This window comes from Dermacentor silvarum, chromosome 2 (genome assembly GCF_013339745.2).
Source record: "Dermacentor silvarum isolate Dsil-2018 chromosome 2, BIME_Dsil_1.4, whole genome shotgun sequence".
NCBI classification, from domain to species: Eukaryota; Metazoa; Arthropoda; class Arachnida; order Ixodida; family Ixodidae; genus Dermacentor; species Dermacentor silvarum.
Genome location: NC_051155.1, coordinates 32755314 through 32781388, shown reverse-complemented (window position 1 = coordinate 32781388; position 26075 = coordinate 32755314). Strand labels below are relative to the sequence as shown.

General features: G+C 48.5%; 1 protein-coding gene across 6 annotated transcripts in view; it reads right to left on the bottom strand.

Annotated features, from left to right (window-relative positions):
• Window positions 1–26075, bottom strand: part of LOC119441413 (tripeptidyl-peptidase 2) — a 141043-nt gene that overhangs the window by 85404 nt on the left and 29564 nt on the right. For all 6 annotated transcript variants that reach the window (XM_037706038.2, XM_049661242.1, XM_049661241.1 and 3 more), the window contains exons 7-11: window positions 19182–19247; window positions 14964–15192; window positions 10826–10956; window positions 9575–9674; window positions 8322–8455 (exon numbers count right to left, since the gene is read on the bottom strand). In XM_037706038.2, coding sequence (XP_037561966.1) covers window positions 8322–8455; window positions 9575–9674; window positions 10826–10956; window positions 14964–15192; window positions 19182–19247 — 660 coding nt within the window. The remainder of the gene's footprint in view (window positions 1–8321; window positions 8456–9574; window positions 9675–10825; window positions 10957–14963; window positions 15193–19181; window positions 19248–26075) is intronic.

The following is a 26075-nucleotide window of genomic DNA, read 5'->3' as shown; positions in this document are numbered from 1 at the left end:
AAATCCTGGTTTCGAGCAGAGGCTTCTCGTATTCAGAACTGAAAGCGCCCTGGCACATTGGGACCTATTCATATGCATACTTTGGGTTGCTTGTTGTCTTGTTCAGCCACCGTTAATCAGTCAAAAAGGCCCAGACACTTTTGCTGAAGCAGGCACACATGTAATAGCAGCCTCGTCATTATTGTCTAGAGTAGACCAAAGAACTGCTTGACGAGGAGTTGATAAATTGAAGCAAGAGTTTCTGCTTTCTTGGGGGCAGTGACAGCCTAATACACTCTTGACAAAACCTCGGCGACATTTGGAAAGACCTATCCATCACTTGTCACAAGAAACTCTAAGAGTTGGCGACGCCAGCTACCATACAATGCCTAAAACTGTCACAAGTGGCTGCATCATGTATTATTAAAGCGTCCCTCAGTGTTCGTACAGGTTTCAGAGATAAAAATTCAAGAGTATTCAAGAACTTCTGTGGTCATTGTGTTGTTAAATCTCTGTTACAGTGCAGCTGACACGAGAATGTAGTAACACTGATGCAGGCTCTGCTTCATTCGTCCTGCCTCCGCTGTTTCTGCTGCTAATAGTTAGCATTCGCTTACTGGTCTAGGCATTGCGACTGTTTTGCTCACCCACTACTGACATACCTGTCAAGAATGTCGGGTCTGTTAAATGGTGCACTGTAGCAGGCCAACTTCATCAGCGAAACACCAATGTGCCGCTGATACAGTAAAACGCCGTTAATTCGACCCTCGTTAAGTCGGCAAATAGGACCATTCGGACTCGTACTCTGGTCCCGGCAGGCGTATGCATTATTTAATGAAACCAAACTCTAGTTAATTAGGATGTATTTGGCTGCACATCGGTTAATTCGGACAACTCTTGGAGCTCGGTGAGCACTGAGCATGGCAAATGTGCGATATAAAATAGCAAAAATGAAGCTAGCGTCCAACCGAAACGTCCACATCGCCACAGTCGTCAGTGGAAATCGTACGTGAACAGGAATACCGGAACGCTTCATGCCTGGTTGTGCCTTTATAGCCTTTATTCTTGCATTTATTGTAACGCATAATATGTTGATCGCGTGCTTTCAGAACTGCGTGGTCGCCGTCCATGATTGCGTTGGTGGCAACCAGGGTTTCGTTCGTAGCGGTTACGCAAACGGTAGTTTCGTTTTGACTCAATGTAATGGCTGCGCATGCAATGTTATAGACACGGTGGAAGCAGTTGAGGGTGAAGAGCGCAGGCTACATCGCAATGGATGGACGATCTTTTGGCGACAAGCTCAATGGCAAAAAAATTAACGGGATGTGTGCGTGGTAGTGAAATGTGTGTCTCGGATTTAGACGCGTGCTGCGAAGGAAGTTGCAATGACTTTAATGCTGCAAATACTAATCAGTAGCGAGATGACGAGAATTGCGGCTTCCACACTGCTTTTGTGCAAAATAGAAACAGGATTTGCTTGTTCATTCAATAAATAAAAGCGTGTTGACGTAGTAGGCATTCGTTTATCGTTTTCTTGGTACACTCAATAATTCAACATTCGGGATAATTCAGACATTCTTTCAGGGCCGACCTCAGGGAGCACTCGCAGTGAAGAAGTCCACTACCCCGTCAGCCGGGACAGCCCATTCGGGGCGCACTCGGTGGTCCTTTTGTACCGAAAACGAAGTGAAACGCTTGCTTGGGCAAATCAAGCACGAGGGGCTCTGCGGCGCACGCGACATAGTATGTGGCACTGTGTAGGTCTCCACACTGAATATATTGAATATTCAAGAAACCAAATAGTATATTGTTACAGGGAGTATTTGATTAAATTTAATAATTTAATTTAATTGCAAATCGAGTGGTATAATCCGTAGCGACTGCAATCCATTTGTTGCCTTTCGTGGAAATTGGAAAGGGACCCAGCAAGTCCAGGCCCACTCGATAAAACGGCTCGGCTGGAACGTCAATTGGCTAAAGGAGACCAGCAGGTAGCGTCGCAATATGTTCGATTCGCGAATTGAATTATTCAAACATTCGCTATTTGATTCAGTGAAACTCGATGTTCGCACACCCTTAATTTACACCATCTAGACATAACTTGCAAAAAAATTTGGCTGTTGTAGCAGACAGTCTTGTTATAGCAGGGCATGTTAAAACTGAAATTTGTTGCACCAATAATATAGGCACACCAAACTAAGTGAGAAGAATGGTCAGTTATGGCTGAAAGTACATTGTACAAGGACCCATTGTAAAGTATGTGGAGTGTATAGAGCAATAAGCTTCTCAGCTTGCTGGCTGGGGCCCCCCTCTCATTCAGCTTTGATCGACTGTTCTACCGGTACCCTTTGCCTCGAACTTCTTCTACTTGCGAATATTCGTGCTGAACAGTCAAACAACTTTAGTACGACCGCCTTCGTCCGCCTGCCGCTTAAAACCTTGACTTTCGTCGATTTGCTTTCATCTTTGCCTGTGCCCGATGATGATTACGTCGCTTCACCTGTTCCTGATGTCCTTTTGATGCGCGATATCACTGTGCCCCACTCCGTCGTAACCGTCGCCGATAACTGGACATGCCTCCCCGTCCTCAATTTTGGCCTAACAAAGCAAGTTCTACCTCAAGGCATATCGGTTGCAACGCTGCGTGCTGTAGGAGATGACCACGTCACGGTGTTTTCAGTGGACGGCTGCTCCGATTCTTCATTTCCGCAGGATGCTATTTGCCTTGACGCAACCTTTAGTCCCATGATTGCTGCGGACCTATTGCCTGAACAAACAGCAGCTCTGTGTCGCCTTTTGGTTTCTTATCAAGACATCTTCGACCTCAACAATCAACAATTGGGCCAGACTTCAATTGTTAAGCATCACATAAATACTGGTGACGCCAGTCCTATTCAACGTCGGCCATATCGAGTTTCTGTTTCAGAGCGTAAAATTATTCAAGATGAAGTGCACAAGATGCTTGCCAAAGGCATTGTTGAACCCTCGTCGAGCCCTTGGGCGTCACACGTTGTGCTTGTTAAAAAGAAAGATGGCACGTGCCGCTTCTGCGTCGATTATTGTCAACTAAACCGAATTACCAAAAAAGACGTCTACCCCTTGCCTCGCATTGACTCCTCGATTGTCTCCACGGTGCCAACTACTTCTCATCAATAGACATTCGGTCTGGTTATTGGCAAATTTCTGTGGATGAAAGGGACTGAGAGGAGACCGCGTTTGTCAGCCCTGATGGTCACTATCAATTCAAAGTTATGCCATTCGGTCTATGCAACGCCCCAGCCACATTCGAGCACATGACGGACTGCTTCAGGGGTTCAAATGGTCAACATGCCTTTGCTACCTAGACAATGTTCTCGTATTTTCACCTACGTTTAAGACACACCTTGAGCGCTTATCAGCTGTTCTTCAAGTCTTCCGTGAGGCTGGGCTCCAACTAAATTCCTCGAAGTGTCACTTCGGTCGTCGCAGATTACAATGCTGGGCCCACCTCGTCGACGCTTCCGGTATCCAACCAGACCCGGAGAAAATTCGTGCTGTCACATCTTTTTCTGTACCTTAGTCTGTCAAAGACGTACGAAGTTTTGTAGGACTCTGCTCCTACTTCCGACGGTTCGTTCAAGACTTCGCAGCGATTGCCCGGCCACTTACTGATCTTCTGAAGAAGGACATGCCGTTTACGTGGGGTCCCGCTCAAACTGCCGCGTTTGCCCACCTGACCAACATTCTCACCACACCGCCTATTCTGGCCCACTTTGACCCGTCCTCCCCTACAGAGGTCCGTACCGATGCCAGTGGTCAAGCTATCGGAGCCGTCTTAGCCCAACGCCAACAGGGACGCGATCGTGTTATCGCCTACGCTAGCCGCCTCCTCACAGCAACGGAGCGCAACTATTCGATTACAGATCGTGAATGCATGGCTCTCGTCTGGGCGGTTTCTAAATTCCGCCCGTACTTGTATGGCACGCATTTCTCTGTAATCACGGACTACCACGCGCTCTGCTGGCTTTCCTCACTCAAGGATCCTACCGGCCGGCTTGGTCGCTGGGCTCTGCGGCTACAAGAATATTCCTATGCGGTAGTCTACAAGTCAGGCCGCCTACATCAAGACACAGACTGCTTATCACGCTATCCAGTGGACGAACCACCCGCCGACCCTGACACCGATGCCGACGCTTGCGTTTTCTTGGTTTCTCAGCTGCCACAAGTCGCCGACGAGCAACGCCGTGATGCCACCTTGCGCGCCATCATTGATCGTTTGGAATCTTCGCCTTCTGATTCGTCCCTTCATTTGTTTGTTCTCCGGGATGGTGTATTATAGGCACCGGGCGCGGCATAAGTTTGGACTGGTGGCGCCTTCATGCGGCGGCGCGTCGAATGTAATGGCATGTGACGGGTGGTCCGGGCGCAGCAGGCGCTGCCGCTAGCTACGCCGATTTAGTATGTTCCGCCGTTTTTTTTTTCTGTTTTGCGTTACCGAAACACTGTGTGAAACCAAATCTGATCAAATATGCTGCGTTTTTGCGTGCACGATGAGTTACTGAAACATGAATGAAGCTGGTTAAGGCCACTCAATTCAATCGTTTTTCATCGCGGCATCGCGTTTTTCAGGCGGAAAGACTATATGGGTGGTCTGTAGGCAACAGCACGTACAGTGCTCAGCAAATGAAACGCGATACGCGAAGCGCATGGTCGCCGGTGCTTGTTGCACTGAATGTAAGCGCTGGGGACACCGAACTGATGCATCGTGGTGTACAGTGAAAGCGAGAACCTTTGTGACGCATTATGACTGCATTTGGTCCCACGGCGATCACCTAGCGCTCACCTGTGGCGCGAAAGAAAAAAGAAAACGGGGGCAGCCGTGCGCTCCGAGTATCGCGCTTCAATAGCTGAGCACTGTACATACAGTGAACCACAAAATTTTACCGAACACAAGATTTGAGAAAATCTCAATATTTGCGCAGCCTAGTCTTCACATTTACAACCTCTACCAGTATGTGTGCACATTCTGATGCTCGGTTTTGCCGACTACTGCTACAGGCTGCTCGGAAATTGAATGTTTTCTGAGATCCCATAGTCCGCAAACATTTGTGGATGACTGTACGTATCCGACGTTGCTTTGCAGTGGTCTAGTTGTTCTAACGATAATAAAAGAGCTGTTCGTACGGAAGAGCTTCGTGTCTAAATGCCTGTCTTCGCTTCCGCGTGTATAGCGGCTCCGGAGCTTGGGCACCGAAGGCGAACACTACGATTTGTAGTGGCAGTTTGCAGTCTTATCAGTCGTTCCTTTATAGGGTTCCTTCTTCGCGCTTTCCAACTCTGGTTGCATCCGGTACATGACTGCTTGCTGTGCATTGACAGCGAACGCAGCCGCGTGTTCACAATCGCCTCCACCGACGGCTCTCGTTGCGCTAAGCTGTATGGAATGGACCATGACTATTGGGCTAGTTTATAAGACATAAAAAATGGCGAATCATTGTAACGATAAAAACAATTACGATGAACAGAGTACGGGACCTCAATGACACATGTGCGATCGGCGAAGAAACAGAAAAAAGAGACTTACGTCTCCCTTTTTTTCCATAATTTTGTGTTCTTCGCTTATTTTCATGAATAAATATGCGACGATGTTAACGCACAAAGCAAAATAACATCTGGATCGTAACTACTGGAGTTCCACGTCGTAGCTTGCCGTGGTGTGCTCTGTTCGCGTGGTGCACTTGTTTCGCAATTTGCGCTCATTTTCTGCGTTATATACTATACCTGGTGCTATGAATGTGATCTGCCTCGTACAAGTGACGACCTTTCTCAAAGTAAACACACGAAAATACGTTTTCCGGTACGTCAGCCCTTAAAACCCGCAGTGCGAAATCACTGGAAGCACCGTGAGCGCCTTCATCCCGTCGTCTGCTTCACATGCCAGTGCTCCGACAGCTGCCGCTCGCGGCGCTGTTCGCCAACACATCGCCGGCGCGCCACTGGCGCCATACGACGGCTGCCTGGTGCCTATACCGCCACAACGTCCGCCCCGACAATCCTGCCCTACTCCTCATCATTTCTCGGCACCTCCGGTCAGCTGTTCTACAAGAACTTCACGACTTACCAACGGCAGATCACCTCGGCGTTTCCCGCACCTACGACCGGATTCGCCGACGCTTCTTTTGGCCAGGCCTTGCCCGCTCAGTCCGGAAATACGTTGCGGTGTGTGATAAATGCCAGCGCCAAAAAACAACATCGACGCTCCGTGCCGGGTGCCTTCAACCGCTCGACATTCCTTCGGAGCCGTTCTTTCGCGTTGGCTTGGATTTACTTGGCCCTTTCCCTCTATCAACGTCTGGCAACAAGTGGGTCGCTGTGGCGACAGATTACACCACGCGCTACGCCATCACCAGAGTGCTTCCAACAAGCTGCCCCACAGATGTCGGCGATTTTCTTTTACGCGACGTGATTCTGCAGCATGGAGCTCCACGCCAACTGCTCACTGACTGTGGTTGGACTTTCCTTTCTAAAGTCATCGCCGACATCCTGCAGTCCTGCTCAACCAGGCACAAGCTGACTACGTCTTACCATCCACAGACGAATGGTCTCACGGAGCGTCTCAATCGAACCCTGACAGACATGCTTGCAAAGTATGTCTCGTCTGACCATACTGATTGGGACATTGTCCTACCGTTGTCCTACATTTGCATATAACTCTTCGCGTCACAACACTGCTGGCTATTCCCCGTTCTTTCTGTTGTTTGGCCGAGAACCCACATTGCCACTGGACACATCCCTTCCATCCGCCGCAGCAGAGACCAGCGAATATGCACTTGACGCCATCACCAGGGCAGCCCAAGCTCGCGAAATTGCCCGCGCTCGCCTCCTGACCTGCCAAGAGAACCAACGGCGTTTGTACGATCGACATCACAGAGATGTTCACTTTTCGCCTGCATCCCTGGTACTCCTATGGTCACCGACTCGTCACGTTGGCCTGTCTGAAAAACTCCCGTCTCGGTACACAGGCCCATATCGAGTGCTGCGTGCCGTGACTACAGTTAAGTATGAAATAGCCCCAGTCAGTACCAGTGCCTCATCTGTCCCGCCTTCCACTGACGTTGTGCATGTAGCACACCTAAAACCGTATTACCCTCCTGTTCCCACTGATATTTAGACGCACCAGGACGGTGCTTCTGCCGCCGGGGATTATGCTACATGCATATTGTGTGTCTCTTCTGGACGATGCACGCGGGCGCCTAGACGAAGAAGACGAACTGCACTGGGCTCTCGAGCTATCGGCTGATCTGGCCAGCGCTGCAGCTATCTTTTGTAAATATACTTGTAAATAGTCTCCAGTACTTAATCCTTCATTCGCGTAACAATATCTATGGTCTCTTAGTGCTCCAAGTATGCCATGATGGACCAACGGCTCTGGGCATGCGGCTATCTAAAAGGTAGTGTTGCAATGTGCTGCAAGCCCTAGGACTTGGCCAGAAAGCATGGGCTAGAAAAAAAATGACGTAGAATGCAAACTTCCCACATTTCTCAGTGATTACATCTACAGCTGCGGAGGTACTCTTTTGCTTTTATAGCACTTGTGTGATTGCTATAGTTACTGATTGAAAATTTCTGCTCACTGTATTTTATTTTATTTATTTACTTATTTCGTTTATTGCTAGAACTTAGCAGAGTTTTAAAGAACTCTAGCAGATTTTGAAGGCTCTAAGAAAAAAGTGTCCTACCAGAAAGCGCATTCCTTCAAATGTGTGTGGCATTTGTCAGTTGAACAAAGTAAAAATTTGAGTGAATGCTGTTTGGACCTCTTTAAAGAGAAGTGACAACGGTACGACTGATCAATTCACACAAGAGCAGCAGCAGGAGCTAGTGCACAGCATTGCAGCGACAACAAAGAAAGTCCTAAATCAGTTCAGACTAATAAAGCATTTCTTGAAAACTATTTGTTAATACATAGACATATGATAATTACATGTTTTTTTTCAAGAGCTCTAACAATTTGTTTAGACCATTTATTGTCCCGGTTAACGCCGTTCGTACTCATTGCTGTGTCATGATGTAAATTTTTAACATTCTTCATGGTTTAACATTCTTCACTACTGTTTTGCTGTTTTACAACAGTGCGTGTTGTATGAACTCTTTGATACCTCTTCTGCAAGGGCCCACACCTTGGGCCTGCAGTGTCGTAAAAATTTAATAATAAACACAAATCAACACGATCAGCTCAAGTAATTTCACGGCAGGACAGAGGCCCCAAAACCTCCGACCGACCAAACACAAGTAATCCCAACTTGCGCTGATGCCAAAAAAAAAAAAGAGCCCCCCTCCACAGGCAGATGTGGCACACTCACCGACAACCCCGGCTGCATGTGGGGAGCTCATGGAGGTGCCGTTGAGGAGCTGGCTTCCCTTGAGGGTCCAGCTGGCCACCGACGTGATGGCGCCACCGGGGGCACACACACTGACGCCTAGGTCACCATCTGGGCTGCCCCCCACCGCCCCCACCGCCACAGTCACTCACCACAACCCCAGTACTACTGCAGGAGGACACGCATTGTAATATCATGATGTTCAATGCGAGCTGCTACGTGCGAGGTATGGCTGGAGCGCCGCTACCGAGAAGAAAAAGGGGATAAGGTTTCGGATTCCAGCAATGCGCGTACCCCCTTGCTTTCCGTCAGCTGCTTTTTCCGCAAAGAAATAAACAATGACCCACCAAGCAGCTATCACTACATCACGAAAAAAAAAAGCAAAAAAAAAATAATTGTGAAGCTAGGGCAGCGGTGTGCCATGACGAAGCATGCAGTACGAAAGCACCAGGGTATGCGCACTGTTGGAATGGCCAATCCCTCTCCACTTTTTTTCTTCTAGAAAGAGTTGTTCAGGCCACAGCTTGCACGTTGTAGCTCATAATTAACGTGATAGTGCAAGATCAAAGCACAGTGGATGTGGTTGATGACATACAGGTCACACACTTTACTAGAAGTCTGACATTGTTATTCACATATGGGAATGGCAGAAAGAGCCCCCAACAGCACAGAATCTAAAAAAATGTGACAATCCAGACACATTAATATTATGTAAATGCGCAAAACATTTTAAGTATGCAGTTCATTAAAAAGGATAAGAAACACACCAAGATCATGCAAATAAAAGATAAATACACATTAACACTGTAATGATTATTCCACAGAAAATAACAAGCATACTGTGAGAATACCAAAGAAACAAAACAAGACCAGCACTGCACATGTGCAGGTTAAGGTCCTAAACATTATTACTGTGTCTGATGCAAATAATTCTGTTACATGAAGAAACACCAACAATTAAATGGCATCTGCAGCCCTTAATTCTAATGTTCTACACATCGTGAATTCCTTGGGTCGACTGGTCTGCATGCATAAAAACGAGAACTGCGTTCATGAAACAGCCCTAGTGTGCACCTTCCTGTCCTTTTATGCTTTTTTTTTATTCTTTAAAATGAGTTTTAACGAACTCGCCCATGTGGCTGTCCTATTTCAGCCCATTTTTGCAGTTTTGGTCAGAATCAAACCTGCACGCAGCAACGGTGCATAAGCGAGAAGCGTAGCGGTCTGTGACTTACGAGGGTCCCCGGGAAGTCCATGTGTACCCCAGGCCGGGCATCTTCTCCCGCAGCGAGTACTCGGCAAGCATCATGTCTGGCGAGACGTAAGCTCCCACCGCTGAAGGGCGGCACACAACGGGAGACAGAAGAAGAACAAGACACACTCAGTGCTACACGCTCATACACTGCGCAGACAGCTTTCATGAAAGTCACCCTTCTTTTTGGTGCACTGAAACAGCTCAGAAAGTAAGGTGCAGGAAAAGCACTCATTCTCACTTCAATGACTACGTCACTCTCTAAAACACTGTATCACAAAAAGTAAGAAAAACCATCACTCATTACCTCAGACTAGAGGCTGTGCTGAGTAAGCTTCGCTCTCTCTCAACCTCTTTTCGCCCCCAAATTTTATTGTCTAAATAAAAACGTTTCAGCAGCACTTAAGGACAGCTAACAACTTTTAACTGCAGTAACTGCAGAAGGTGATGCGTTCATCACATTGGCATACAGTGTGGCGACCTTAAACAGGGCAACACAACCATCGCAAGTTCTTGTTTCTCTGGATTTAAATCCAAATAAATCCCTGGTTCTTCAGAGGGGACTGCTACTCTTTGTGAAAACTGGAAAACTGTTAACAGTTACATGCAAGCCCATTGTTGGCAGTGCCATTGACACTTCTATGTGTGGCCATCAGCATTATCGACGAGATTCCATACAGCCAGCCGCTAAGCTCTCAGATCATTCCTTTCTCTCTGAAAAAGAAAAGCAACACGACTGAGGCACATCGCTGCAGCAATTGCAATGCAGTAGCTTTCGACAGCCATGCAAAAGCCTGCCACATGGCACGGCATGTCTCTCTGAGTGTGCCCACAGCTTGCTGCATGTAATCTCACTGACAAAGCTGATGGCTGTCACTAAAATGCGTAGAAGACACTGCCTGCCATGCACTAAATTGTTGCTGTAATAAGATCAGAAGACCGTACTCGACATCACATAGGCCTTACAATGCCCCGGGACCCCAATTAGTCTGGAAGTCTACGTTAAGGTTAGGAAACTTTGCAACCCTAATGACAGTACGATTAAGTTAGTACACACACTGGCATAATACTAGGTTCGCAGGCAGCTAAAGGCGCCTGCAGACACATGGAATATGCCACAACCTGTAGCTGTGTTTCCCGGTTCGTCAATAGACAGTGGTTAGAGGTAGCAGTTACAGACAAGTGCATTGTCGTGCACTTGTCAAGTGCATGACAATGAAAGCGGTCCACTTACCAATAATAGAGGAAGTGGGCATGGTGCTTGGGGCATTGACTGTTGAAAGTGCTGGTCCGTGGTTGCCCGCACTGTTGAGCATTATCACACCGTGCCGGTCAATCACCTCATGCATCAGGTCCAGCAGCCGCCTGTCAGATGAGACGTGAACAACATGATCTGTGAAGATGTCGCTGGTGCAAAAACGCAGGACAGTTGTTTGTTACATGCCAAGCAAGTTGTCAAAGAAAGTTGCTGATTGATTTATCGAACAAAAAATTGGACATGCTCTATCATACTGTCATGCTGTAGTGACGGCCAAGAACACAGTAGCGAAACTGTGAATGACGAAATGAACTCTTTATTGGGCAAACCTGTACCCACAAAAGCAAGTGACATTCAAAGCAGAACTACAGCGGCGAGCAGAGTCGGCGATTGTCAAAGTCTGATCGGCGGGTCAAGCGCGTCTGCTTTTTACATGACTCATTGAAGGTTCCAGCATTATCACTGGTGCCCGCATGCATTCCAGAAAGTACAACGTTTAGGGTAGTGCATACAATCAGATTACACAAGGTCCGGTGACAACAGACAATGGATAGAACCAGCGATAACATACGAGAAACTTCAGATACAGAAAGGCGCCTGCGCCTCTTGCGCTGGGTGATAACTTTCAACGTTTGTTAGACAGTGAAACATCATCACCAGATACACATGGTAATATGTAAAGCTTTGCGGCATTGCCACCAGCTCCACAAATTAAATGTATGATAACAACTGAAATTTTAGATGTTTAAAAGTGCGCTATTCTATTTTGCGTGTTCTGTGTTTTAATGTTTTAAGAAGGTGACATGAAATCGAAACGAAATTAAGCTAGTGGGCAATGCTGGAATACAATGCCTGTGAAGCCACCGGAGTGAAACATGATGTTCACTTCGAGCTGCCTGTAGCAGGGAACAGCGGCACATTTGGGTTATCGCATTTTAAAAGTGTGCATTACACTTCCGACGGCAGTTAGTTACTCGCACTGTGAAACAGATAGGTGAAGATGCTTATCACGATAGGCTTGGTGGCGATAGCCGTGAGTGCAGTGTGCGACAAGCTGGGAGGAGATTCGCTGGTACTAGAATGGGAAACCAAGTGCGTGAGAAAAGCTTGCGAGTATTGAGGGGAAGCTGCTGTGGCAGGCGCCTACTGTTATCGATTGTGCACACCTCGTGCCTTTTCTTGTTCACGTGGGATCTAGCAGCCGGAAAACTAATCATACGACTGCAGTTTGGCGATGTACGGAATGTTGGTGCCGAAAGATTGTGTTTTCTAGGAACGTATATACTGGTAAAAAAAAAGCTTAACTGTACTGGATAATTTTTTGTGTTCTCGATCCCGAATGTTGCCACCGGAAGATCGTACGCAATCAACGAGGTTCTACTGTACTTACAGAATAGAATGCAGCATTTGTGCCATACAACAAAATAAGAACCGTAAGTGAATACGTTGCAGGTGGTTAGTTGAATGTACACAGAACGAGCAGCCATCCCTGCTGATGGGGATTGGAAGAGTCCAGAGCAAACCAGGGGACGCCAAGTATTAGTCCTTACATATACATTTATGTTAGGCCATATAAAAAGTGTTTCGAGTATACATTGCCATGCACGCTTCGTTTTTTTAATGACCACTTTCAACATAATTATCACTGTCGTGTTTTGGCGCTTCCACGATGTGCACTTGCAATGCGAGAAACTTTGTGGATGTTGTTGTTAATGACAAGGCAGAGCTGTCTAAGCAGATACAGAAGTGCAGCACAAATACAGTTGAATGCTGTCAATTCGACCTCGATGGGAATGACCAAACTGATCAAATTATCCGGTGAGTCAGACTGAAATAAGGAACAGAAAGAACATCCAAGCACACTGCCCTGTCAACACTATTCGTTGTACCATTACACCTCGTGCCTTTTCTTGTTCACGTGGGATCTAGCAGCTGGAAAACTAATCATACGACTGCAGTTTGGCGATGTACGGAATGTTGGTGCCGAAAGATTGTGTTTTCTAGGAACGTATATACTGGTAAAAAAAAAGCTTAACTGTACTGGATAATTTTTTGTGTTCTCGATCCCGAATGTTGCCACCGGAAGATCGTACGCAATCAACGAGGTTCTACTGTTGGTGCGATGTGAGCCCTGCTCTTGCAGTCGTGCCTGTCATGGCCACAAGAGTACCCTCTTTACCCGACTCTAACGTGCCCCCGAATCTAACACACACCCAACTTCTGCAAGTATCTCAGTATATCTCAGCAAGTATCTCAGTGTTATTTTTGCACAGTGGCCACATACATATCATGAAATTGTTGCTGAAGGACAGTGCTACATGGTGATGCAATTCATATTGCCATATTGCTAAGCCAATAAAAGTTACAATGAACAGAAAGTTCAAACTCGTTTTTCTCAGTTTCATTTTTTTTGGCCATCACGCACTGCCTACGGAGCTTTTTTGTATGTTGTTTTTAAGTACCAGCAAAAAGTTTGGTATCAATATATTTGTATTGAATGGATCTAACGGGTGACGCTATTAATTTATTTCTAAAGTTGTCTGCAAAATTCTAATTGCCACTAATTATAAATGAGAATGAGGAAAAATATTGCAATGAGATGTACATCTGTATTTTTCACACTATAAGTGCACTGAGAACAATAAAAATAGCATCACCGGCTAGACCAACTCTCTGGCATTCTTGCCATATACTTTGCTTTTGTTTTTGACAAAGTTAAGTTTTTGAAAAGTCCCGTAAGAAATCGACTAAATTTCTGTATTTAAAAAGTTTTATCTTTTAATCTAATGCAGATATACAAAATCTAATTAGATATTTACAATCAGCATAAAAAACTCAACAATGCTAGTAAATATCATCCAATTCATACCAAAATTAACAAAACTAATTTTAGAACCCACATCTCCCCTTAAAGGAACTGACAACCAGCAAAAATGTGTTGTGACATCTTGGTGGAAATGAAAAGACCATAATTCATAGTGATAGAATTGAGCATTCTGTTTGCAATTTAAGTACAAATTATAATTTTTAAGAGGCACAGAAAGTCGCAAAAAGACGGTAAGTGGTGGGAACTGGCAGTGAAGCCATGGTACTTCAGATGTAGTATTTGAGATTACTGTACGTAAGTCGGCTGCTATTAAATGTGGCTTAGTTATTGTTTGAAATTCCAGTTCTTATATTATTAGGTGCTTGTGCTTCATTTTATGCATATTACAAAATAAAAAAGTCCACGCTAATGAGCTCTGGGAATTGCTCATCCTTAGCTGTTTTCTGCCTACTGCGAGTATGCAACTTTCACTACTTTTTTTCGAATGCTGAGCTGAACAGTGGTGGACCTACTGCACCAAACTGCGCTAATTGGAGGCAAATGCATGCCCTACGCTTTTGCAACATTGTTAATGGCCACCATGACAGCATAGCAAGGGGACCTTCCCCCCAACAATGTGCTAGTGGCGCCCATTCTGCATATATGCCCTTGGCACAGGGGGTCTTTGCATCCTGTGCTGCCCAAAAGCAGGCATTTGTAGTGTTTGGCGTCATCAAATGCTGCGTGCAAATAAACCTCTCCTTCGAAAACATAGGCCATACTGTGTACCTTGAAGGACAGTGCATGGAGCAGTGCATAAGGAGCACACTGGATTATGTGTGGCAACAGCAAATCAAGCAACCCGCCGGGGTGACTCAGTCAGCTAAGGCGTTGCGCTGCTGAGCACGAGGTCGCGGGATCGAATCCCAGCCCCGGCAGCCGCATTTCAATGGAGGTGAAATGCAAAAACGCCCGTGTGCTTGCGTTGTAGTGCACGTTAAAGAACCCCAGGTGGTCAAAATTAATCCGGAGCCCTCTACTACGGCATGCCTCATAATCAGAACTGGTTTTGGCACGTAAAACCCCAGAAAGAAGAAGAAGAACAGCAAATCCAGCTCTGCGACTCACTTGAGTTCAAACTTGTGGTGGTCAGTGCTCCTATGCTAGCTGTAGAGAAATCACCTGCTTCGCACATGCTTCGTAATGATCATTCAATAAAGCAAGCAATGAGGGACAGGCCCACAAGGTTAAACCAATCTGTAAGGAAGGACAGGCCCCACAGCATGTGTGTGCCCATGACCCACTCACCCTCCAGCCCAGTGTGCATGCTCGCCGTAGCTCATGTTGATGAGATGGCAGCCCTGCTGGAGGACGCGCACCATGGCCCGGACCAGTGCAGTGCCGGTCTCCATGGAGCCTAGCCGCAGGTCCCCAATGGCCACACTGACCAGCTGTGCACCAGGGGCCACACCATTGCGCTCGGGGCAGCCCGGGAAGCACGCGGCAGCAATGCATGCCACGTGGGTGCCGTGTGTAGCTGCAACAACGGCCAAAGAAACAATGCTGTTTCCCCCATGATCCGCCTGAGCTCTCATATGCAAACGAGCCGTGTTTAAATAGAAACTACTAGCAGAATGTTCCCAATGGAAGAAAATGTAGCCCATTGCAGACAACAAACAAAGATGCAATGAAGTGGGTCTAGCTCCTTCTTTGTTTGCCCTTGACTACAACGCTTTCTCTTCCGATAGGTCCCGACAAGCACGAATAGCAATGCAGTCAAACCCCACGATAACGAAAGCCCCAGATAACGCACTTCTCGCCACAATGAAATATTTTCCTATCCCCGGCAAACACCCATAGAATTCAATGCATTTCGTATCTCTCGACAACAAAACGTCACCACACTGCAATCCTGCATCAACGAAATTTGCCCGAACATCAGGCCTAATATTATCTGCACGTCTAACACTAACAGAGTATCACAAGAAGTGCTCAAACACACTTCCTCCCCACTTTATACACGAATTTCAAATAGCGACCACTAGTTATTAGCAAGGTGGGGACGATGGCTATTGCTTCTAAGCAGTCGTGGATGGATGGCACTTCAAAAATTAAATTGCGTAAAATACCACCACAGCACGTTTGCAAGGCTGCCGCCATTTTGTTTACGAAAACATCAAAACGCCAGAAGCAATCGCATGCACCGGAAACACACGTCACGGCAGCCATGTTTTCTTCAACTGCCCATTTTAAACGGAATGGCTGCATCCCTCTACAAGGAAGTCCATGTGTCGCCGACGGCAACTTCGGGCAAATCTTTGTGCAAGGCACCGTCACTCAAAGGCACCAACAAGTCCAGTGCTGAGTTACATGAAAGCTCACGAAAATGATCATATCCCTGTCAGTTAACGGCCAAGAATACCACTCCATGGCAGTGCCGCCATCGCTGACCAACACATGGGGCGCACTTTGTGCTGTCGGCAGTGTGGTTCTATAGCATTGAGCAAGGCCTGTGAAATTTGGGCAACGGAATTTTGACAGTAAAGTTTTGTTTTGCAGCACATTCCCTCTCTGTGCTGTGTCATTTCGCAACAACGAAATTCTTGTGAAAGCAAATTTTCTGCTTTCCCCACCACGTTCCCACCAATTTCGTTATTGCAGGGTTCTCTCAGTCGTATGGCACCACAACCCCCCTCTAACTAACCACTAAACTTAAGTAATATAAGACCAAATCTTCTCTCATTATCGAAGAAAAACTAATTCGGTTATGTCATCCAGATTCAAGAAATGTACTCATTTTTTCTATGGCATCAAAAGATCATTTACTTGAAGGCATGTGGCCACACACTGGCCAATTCAAACAAGTCCTCGAGCAAAGTAATTGTGGGGAACCTCAATTATGACCATGACAAAAGACATCAACAATGATCCAAAAGTACAGAAGAACCTCACTGAGACGATCCCATTTCAAACGCTTTTTTGGCGCCAACACACAGGATGGAGAACACAAAAATGGCCCAATACATTTGCACTTTTTTTTAACTCGTTTACACGTTCCCTGAAAACACTATCTTTTGTAGGGATGGGCAAATATTTGGTATTGTCGAATATTTGAAGGCTATACGTTTTTGCATTACAGAGGCGGAAATGTGCGGCGCAAAAGAGCAGAAACGGCGCTAGCGTACAACCGAAACGAAGCGACGGAGTCCACATCGCCATAGTCATCAGCGGAAATCGTATGTGAATGACGGCAACGATGGAATGCTTTGTGCGTATTTGCGCCTTTATTGCGTTTACCGCCGCGCATAACAATGCGTTGGCAGCGGGATTTCATAGTCGCTATCCATGATTGCATTGATACCACAGCAGTTGCGGCAAAAGGTAGTTTCGTTATGACTCAATACACACGTCGGCCGCGTGCTTAAAAAGCTGCGTAGTGGGCATCCATGATCGCATAGATAGCGACCGTGATTTCGTCTGCAGTTGTTGCAGCAAACGGTAGTTTTGTTCTGACTGCGTACGTGCGTCGGCCGCGTGCCTTAAGCACCGCAAAGTCGCCGTTCATAATCGTGTCGATAGCGGCCGCGGTTATGACAAACAGTTGTTTCGCTTTGACTCGGTGCAAAGCTGTCGAGGATGAAGAGCACCGGCTACATCGCGATGGACGTGCGATCTGTTGGCGGTCAGCTTCCTGGCAAAAAAATAATCGGGATGTGCGTGCAGTAGTGCAAAGCGTGTCGCAAATGATGGCCCGCACCGCGGTAGTGCTGCGAAGGAAGTCGCGAGGCCTCGATCGTCACTGCGAGAGCCAATCAGTCACGAGATGACGAGAATTGCAGCTTCAGCACTGCTTTTGTGCAAAATAGCAAAAGGATTTAATGAACCATTAGTACCATTACACTAATAAAATCGTGCTGACGTAGTAAGCGTTTGTTGTTTTCTGGATACCCTGATAATTCGGCATTCGGTTAATTCGGACATTTTTTTTTCGGTCCCGTGAAATTCGAATTAACTAGGTTTTACTGTAATATGTGATATATACTATTCAAACTATTCGATTCGAAATTATTTTACCAAATCACTATTCGCTTCGAATTCGCTTCGAACTTCAAGTTCACTATTCGCCCATCCCTAATCTTTTGGCAGCAATGCTCAGTATGTTGCCAAATTGCAATTGTATGAAACAATACATTGCACCGGAACACGCGTATAATGCCAACGCTGCGGCTGTGGCGCAGAGGGAAGCAACGGCGAAGGCCCAGTCCGGCCAACGAAACTGCCTACGCTGGCCAATGCTCGCTTCAAGGCAAAAAAGAAAACTTTGGGGAGCGGGCTAAGCTGGCGCCAGGCGCACACGGAGACAGTCGAAGGCGAGAGAGCTACGAGAGAGCGCGAGGGGAGCCACCGAAATGTCGGGGCTGCCGAGGCCAAATGCGCTTCCCTGCCACCCTCTTCACTCGCCTCCGACGGTCTCCACTCCCGTAGCCGTGCCGGCGCCGCCGATCCCTGAAGTTTCATTTTCTGCCGCTATCAGGCAATGAGCGTTGGCCGACGTGGGCAGTTCCGTCGCCCTCGTTCATTATGTGCTTGTGTGCCGTGATATTTCCCAACTCGCACCATTCGTACGTCATGCTATGGTGCACGAATACGAACTCTTTTAATTCGAACAAATTTTCAGGCACCTTCGAGTTCGAATTATCGAGATTCGACTGTACCATCAAATCTAGTGGGGTCGTCGTATGTCGCCATTCACAGCCATCACTGCCTACCCTATTGCGATAAGCATCTTCACCTATCTGTTTCACAGCTCACACGCGTGCTGGAATAGTGCCGTTAGAACTTCAAAGTGTACTGCATGCTTTTAATAGGTGATAACCCAAATGTGCCGCTCTTGCCTGATGTGGGCAGCACGAAGTGAGCATCATGCCTTGCTCTGGCAGCATCGCGTAATCCGGCTTCACCCGCAAGCATCTTCGTCTATCTGTATCACACCGCGCACGTGGCATAATGCCGTTCGAAGCATACTGCACACTTTTAACAGGCAATAACCCAAACACGTCGCCGTTCTCTGCTGCAGGCGGTGCGAAGTCAGCGTCATGTGTCGCTCTGGCGGAATCCCATTCCAGCCTCACCCCCCAGCTCGATTTAGTTTGTTTCCTGTCGCAGTCCTAAAACATTACACAACAGAAACATGACGACGCACGTCTCTGGCTGCCAGGTACCCACCAGCTGACGCATGTCTACATCTTGATCTGCAATGACTCGGTCAACACTTCACATTATGTAGATATTAATTACTGTTGAGTCTGCCAAATTTTTCAGTGACTTTTGACCGCACGTATTCCCAGTTACAGTGGAATGCCGATTATATGACTTCAAGGGGACCATGCAATACCATCGTATGATCCGTGCGTCGTATAATCGAAAAAAAAAATGCGTTCACGACTGTACACTCGGATAGTCGGATACTTTTGAATATTTGCGCACTTCTACAGAAAACTGGATGCAATTGCAGCCCATACTCACAGCAGTTCCCCACAATCTCCAAGAGGTTGCCCTCGTCATGTATGTTGACAGCATAGTTGAGGCAGTCTGGGGGAAGACAAAAGAAGGCAAAACACTCAGCTCAGGGCGCTCAACCCATTGGATTATGTATTGTCCCACATTCTTTAGATAATCTGATACTTGTCATTCAAAATATTCTGAACACCAAAAGAGCCTGAATATACACAAGTCGGCTGAATTTTGTCATTTCCATTATGGCCAGTCCAATAAACCTAGAAATATGTTCTCATGCAAATTTGTAAGCATTATGGGAAAACGCCTCGGTCCCGCGTTCCACGGCACCAGCTCCAGTCTCGGCCAGCCGTGCCCAAGGGCGCCCAGCCACAGCTCGCCCGTTCGTCCTCTTCTTTGTCCACGGTTGGCTCCTATCCACTATTCACGTCAGCGTTCCCACACTGCCCCTCCCTCTGCAAAGGTGTTAACGGCACTGGCTGGCAACACGGTGTCCGAACCCGGCGGCACGGACGACGAGAGATGCCAAGTCGCCATGGGCGACGACGCTACGCCCTTGCTGAGAATGGCCACGATCACATCAAAAGAAACACAACATCGAAAGACACACACACACCGCTGCTCCGAGTTGCAAAATCACTTGGCCACTTCGCCACGTCGTCACAGCAAGCGCACCGCAAGGCACAAAACGAGGAGAAGCGATGAGCCGTCGGCACAACGGGTGCAAGCACACGCTAGTGTCACAGCTATCACTGATTCGTCGTCGGCGCGAAGTCGATCGACGGGGTATACAAGCCGGTTGGTCGTTCCGTACTCAAGCGAACACAGTGAAAAGAGTCAGAGTCGGGAGTAAACAAAAAAAAAAAAAACAGATAAATATACACAATTAATAAAATAAAATAATAAAAAAGACAAGACAGACTAACACACCTGAACTTAATGCAGTAAAACCTCGGTGATACGAATCTCACGGGGTCGCGTGAAATATTCGTATCACCCGAAATTCGTATCATCAAAACATACACAATATCAAGAAAAATGAATTTATTTTTACCAGAAAAGATTTCTAATAGTGGAATCCCATTGATACCTTCCTCGTTGCTGCGTTTTCTCGGCTGCTACGTCGCGTTTTCGCGGTCCCGATCTAAATCCCATTAACTTCCATGTATAGTCGGATCTTGATAATTCGAACTCGAAGGGGCCCAAAAATTTGTTCGAATTAAAAGGAGGACTTATTTTTGAAATATTCGTGCACCATAGCACGATGTACGAACGGTGCAATTCGTGAAATATCGCGGCGCGCAAGCACATATTGAGCGAGGGCCACGAAACTGCCCGCGCTTGCTTCGCAATAACGGCAGAAAACGAAACTTCAGGGAGCGGGCGGCGCAGGCACGGCGAGAGAGCGAGATTGCGGTTGTGAAGAGGCGACGCGGCGACGGGCGTGCGCGGGGACCGTCGCAGGTGAGGGAGGAGGGCGGCAGGGAAGCGGATTTGGCCTCGGCAACTCTGTAGCTTCGGTGGCTCCCCTCGCCCTTCCTCTCAACACCCTCGTAGCCCCCTCACCTTCGACTGTCTCCGTGCACGTCCGCCGGCCCGGCGCCGCTTAGCCCGCTCCCTGAAGTTTCGGTTTCTGCCGTTGAAGCGAGCGTTGGCCAAACTGGGCCTCCGCCGTTGCTTCCCTCTGCGCTGCTGCCGCAGCGTTGGCCGAGACGTCGTCGTGAAGAGGAAGAGGCGACGCGGCGCAGGTGAGGAAGGAGGGCGGCAGGGAAGCGTATTTGGCCTCGGCAACTCTGTCGCTTCGGTGGCTTCCCTCGCCCTTCCTCTCAACACCCTCGTAGTCCCCTCACCTTCGACTGTCTCGGTGCGCGTCTGCCGCTCCCGCCGGCCCAGCGCCGCTTAGCCCGCTCCCCGACGTCGGCACGTACACGCGTGTTCCAGAGCCACGCCGCCACGCAGAAACGGCGACCGTGGCCTGACGCCGTGGTTCTTATTTTTTTCTCCGCGCGGCGTTTAGGGGTCTCGCTGTCTAGTACACTCTAGTCTCGCCTAACCTTTTGCTCTCTAGCAGTGTCGAAGCAATGCCGGTCGGAGGCGCCGCCACGTGATTTGGCGCGCTGCTGAGAGCATTGTCGGTGCGCGGTATGTCCGAATTAACCATCACAAATGCTTTCGCGTTCGAATAACCGGGCGTTCCCCGTGATACTTCGCCAATATATAATGTACCGGCATGTTACGTTGCGTTTGAATGTGGCAGTCACGTAAATTTATCGGTGCAGTCAGCTTGTACATTGCAACAAGCGACCGGCACGTTGCAGATACGACGCACCCGCGCGGGTGCCGTTACTGCCGTATCCTGAAAACGATCTGCGATGTGCGCATAGTGCGCGCCCGCGCGGACCTTATCGTCAAAATGATCTGCCATGTTGACAAAGTGCGCCTAGTGCCAGTAGCTTCGTATGCGCTGTGCCTTCGACGTTTAGTTCGCGTTGAAGCGAGAGACAGCGCAAAGGTCAATTCGCTCGCTGCTCCTGCTGCGTTTCCGTTGCTTCACCTTTCGGGCGAAACTGCGGCTTTTTTTTTTCTCTCTTTTTTTTTCACGGTCCCTTGAAAAACGTATCCTGGGATGTTTTCTTCTTGCCCAAATCGTCAACGATCACCTTCTGAAAGGCGTATAAGTGCGCGCACGTGATCTTGGGAATGTTTTCGCACGCCACTGAATGCCTGAGCAAGTCGAGTGCAGGGAGCGTTTTGGCCGTCGGGGCTGCGCCGCGGTCATCGTTGCAGCATTGGTCCTCGTCTAATTTCTCGGTAAGCATCGGCTAGGCTGTGATGTGGTCCGGTCCGCTCGACGTGGGGGACCAATGAGAGATTGCGCAGCCGCGTGACGTAGTCGGTTGCTTGGCGACTATGGATCCCGCCCAGATCCCACTGTGCCGGCTTGTTGGTGCCAGTGGCCCCGCAAGCTCGGCCGCCGCCGCTGTTGCTCACGCGTTTGTATGATCTGTAGCGGCGCGGCAACACGTTCGGAACAGCCGATTTTTTTCGTATTGTGAGCAATGTATTTCGGCCGGGGAATGTTACGAATTCGTATCACACTGAAATTCATACCAGCCGGGTTCGTATCACCGGGGTTTTACTGTATAACACAATGATGACAGAGAAAGATGATGAGCAATTAACAATACATATACATATGAAACAGGGCGCGGATCAAATATACAAGAATAACACCTAACAGCATTGCACTAAAAATAAAGTTCAAAAGAAAGCAACGATGTCATACGCGTGGCCGGGCAGCAGCAGCAAGTCTATAAACCATGAAGTTGGCGTGCAGAGCTTTCCCGAAGAATGCTGGCGGGCCGATCTTGTTGAGGTGGATGCGATTGCTCGGCTGGATTTCCCGGGAGTCTAGATCTGACAACTTCACTCAAGCAGGTTGAGCTAACTTGAGGTGAACTACCGTGAGCTTTGTTGCAGACGCTGGTTTGACGTCTCCTACGTCAACTAGTTACTTGGAGTTCCGAAGCGGCTAAGCGGCCCAGGCGATACTGGACAGCACTAGCCCCCCGATGGCTTCTCAGTTCTGCATAGGTTCACCTTCTAGACTAATTAGCAAGGCCCAGAACCTGCGCTTAAATAGCCTCTCCTTTCCCTAGTTCCTATGTAGGAGAACTACAGGTATACAGAGTTCATCTAATTATTTCATGACTCCTCCCAAAAGTCTTGGCCGCGCCCCTTTCACCAGGAGCGAAGTACGGTAGATTCCCCTCTCTCCAAGGTCGAGCCCCGGCACTGCACCACACGACGCACATGTACACCTCGAGGCCCGTTAATCGGCGTGTCGCTCTCCCGAGACCACATGCCGCACCGTGAGGATACGACGTTTTTGGTGGCCGTTAATCCGCATCAAAAACATTTGAAAACACTCGAAACTATGCCGCTCTGTGACAGCTAGAGCCATTCCTTCCTCCATGGCCAGTGTTGACGGCACTGGCCCACGGTGGCTGGCAGCGACGGCATGACACTCCTACCGGCGGGCGAACCTTGGAGACTGATAATGCACCGAACGACGATCGGCGTCGTCGTCAACGTCCGAGTCACCGAGGTCTTCCAAGAACCCGCAGGCCCTAAACCTGACTGGCTTCCATGACGGACTCCTCGCGAAGATTGAACAGAACCAAGTGGTGCAGCCTCGAAGTTGAGGTCTTGCAGGAACCAAAGGCCCTAAACCATGTTGAGGTCTTGCAGGAACCAAAAGGCCCTAAACCACCCCCTGGCGCACACCTGGTCTAGTTTTCTTCTCCGACGTCCTCGCGAAGATTGAAATGAGCCAAGTGGTGCAGCCTCGTAGTTGAGGTCTTGCAGGAACCAAAGGCCCTAAACCATGTTGAGGTCTTGCAGGAACCGAAAGGCCCTAATCCATTCCTTGGCGCACACCTGGTCTAGTTTTCTTCTCCGACCTCATTCTGACGAGTGCACACAGCAGGTCGCCGAAAGGAGCCGCCGCCCGCTCAATGCCTTGCCACCAGAGACCACACCGCACCACAGCAGAGAACCAGAGAACCACGCACCCACGGGATGGAGCCGTGCTTGAGGTGGTGTCGGCGCAATCGCGCACATGATGTCACCTGCGCTGGCGATGCCCTTCTCGAACGGCGGTGCCGGGAGCTGCAGCAGCGTGTAGAAGACCACGCCACCACCAGGACCCACGCCAGGCTCGATGAACGGAGGAGGAACCGGTGGAATCGCATATCATCGAACGCCAGAGGTGCAGCTCGCACCGCGGAAATGGTCATGCGCCATGGCCGGGTTGGAGTCGCTACTAGCCGTGGAACGGGTACCTCCAGCCTTCCCCACGACCATGGTCCGTCCCGGAACGCAGCCGGGGCCCCACGTTACGGGCGCCAATGTTAGAAAACGCCTCGTTCCTGCGGTCCACGGAAGCAGCTCCAGTATCAGTCGGTCGCGTTCAAGGGCGCCCAGCCGCAGCTCGCGCGTCTCTCGCACGTCTCTCGCACCACTGCTCACGCATCTGTCCTCTTCTTTGTCCACGGTTGGCTCCTATTAACTATTCATGTCAGCGTTCCCACAGCATAAACATGGAACTTTGTGAGGATTGAGGATTGCGCCGGCATCATTGCACGGGCTTCACCTGTTCTACTGTCCCTACGCTCTCCCCCCCCCCCTTGTTCCACTTCAGCGCTGGCGCTCCACTCGCGCCAGTTTGTGGTGGGGATCAGGAAGCTGATGTCATGACATGGCCATGTTAGGCTGCTGACGGCTGAGCGTGGCTCTCTATCTCCGGGACAGCACTGGATACATACACATTTTCCTCTCGTCTGCCAGTCCCTTTGTGCCTCGGACTTAAGCTCGCCTACAGTGCCTTTGCATGTATGGCGAGCGCACACCTTGTGTTGATCCTTTCCGGACACTTAGCCAAAGAGTGGTGCCTAGTGCTCGCGCAAAGTCGTAACACACCGAGCTGCACTTGCCGAAGGAGATTGCCCGAGCTCTCGCGAGTGTTGGCCCATTGGCTTTCGCGAGAGCAAGTAGCATAGCTGCCGGGACTTTTCCTAGCAGCGTGTCCCAGCTTGAGCCTGTGCTCTCGCAGCAATATGCTATAGGCGCCCCTGTCTGCATTTTCACCCTTGGTGTGGGATCCCTTTCGCTCCTGCACCGCCGGAGACAATAAATGGTTTCCGCTAACTCAGGGCAATACTGTGTTCTTGCGTGCGTCGCTCGGTAGCCCCTTGTGGCCTGAGGCTGTGCGCAGCGGTGCTGGAGGAGAAAGCTGACGCGGCCCTGTGGCTCTCTAAGCTCGAACCCGCGGTGTTCGGTATTCCTGTGGGGCCCTAAGACCCTACAACCTCTAGCATGTAATGCAACATGTCACCATTCACTGGCCCTTCTGTGGTCGTTTGGAATGACAACTTTAGTCAAACCTCGACATAAGGAAAGTGTACTTGCAGCAAAAAACTTGGTTAAATTGCAAATTTTGTTCATTTGAGGTTTTTATGTTTCAGCAGTAGAAATAATTTCAGAAGTTTCCTGGTGGATAGTATCTTGTCAGCAAGAACTTATATAAATAAATTACAGGAAGGTTGGGCCGTAGTACCGCAGTTATGAGCGAGAGTTGCAGATCGCACCCGGAGCAATGCATCGGCGGGGCTCGTGGCGTCAGAGATTGCGAGTGCTGGATCGCGTGGCACCATAAATCTTGGATGCCACGGCTGACCGTGCTTAGTGCCCACAGCCGTCTTCAGGTGGCGCCCACAAATTAAAAACAAAAGTGTAAAAATATGCTGATATTCGCCCTGATAAAAAGAAATATTACCAGTTTCATCAGGAAGGCAGAGCACATTGATGGTGACAGCAAAGAGACAAGTACGGGAAGTGAGGTTTGTAGTTTTATTGGTGTCAGGCATGCTCAAGTAAACAAAAACAGATCTCACTCGATCACCACGAACACTCTCTGTCACAACGCCAGTGGACACTTCGCACTGGGTGCCTTGGAAACATGAGATTAAGCGACTCCAACACTATAAGCCGTTTCAGTAGTTCCTTGCGGCAGTGCCAAGGCTACACGATCTGTAAGTGCAGATTCTTGTGCAGCGACACGTAGTGACACGGTTAGTGTGCACGACTAAATGGCCTTGACAAGTGGTCTTGTCAGCAGGTGTTTACTTGGAAGCATCTCTGCAGGCCACAGGGCAGTTTACTGCATGATTCTGCTTTGTTTCTAAATTAAATATATATTGAAGCTCTATGATACTGAAAATAGTGTTCTCCACATGTTCGAATGAAAACATGCAAAGAACAAGAAACATAATGCAACGCTGCCATATAGGCAATACGGTAATTTGCCCTTAAAATGTACAGACAATTGCTTTCACACTGGGT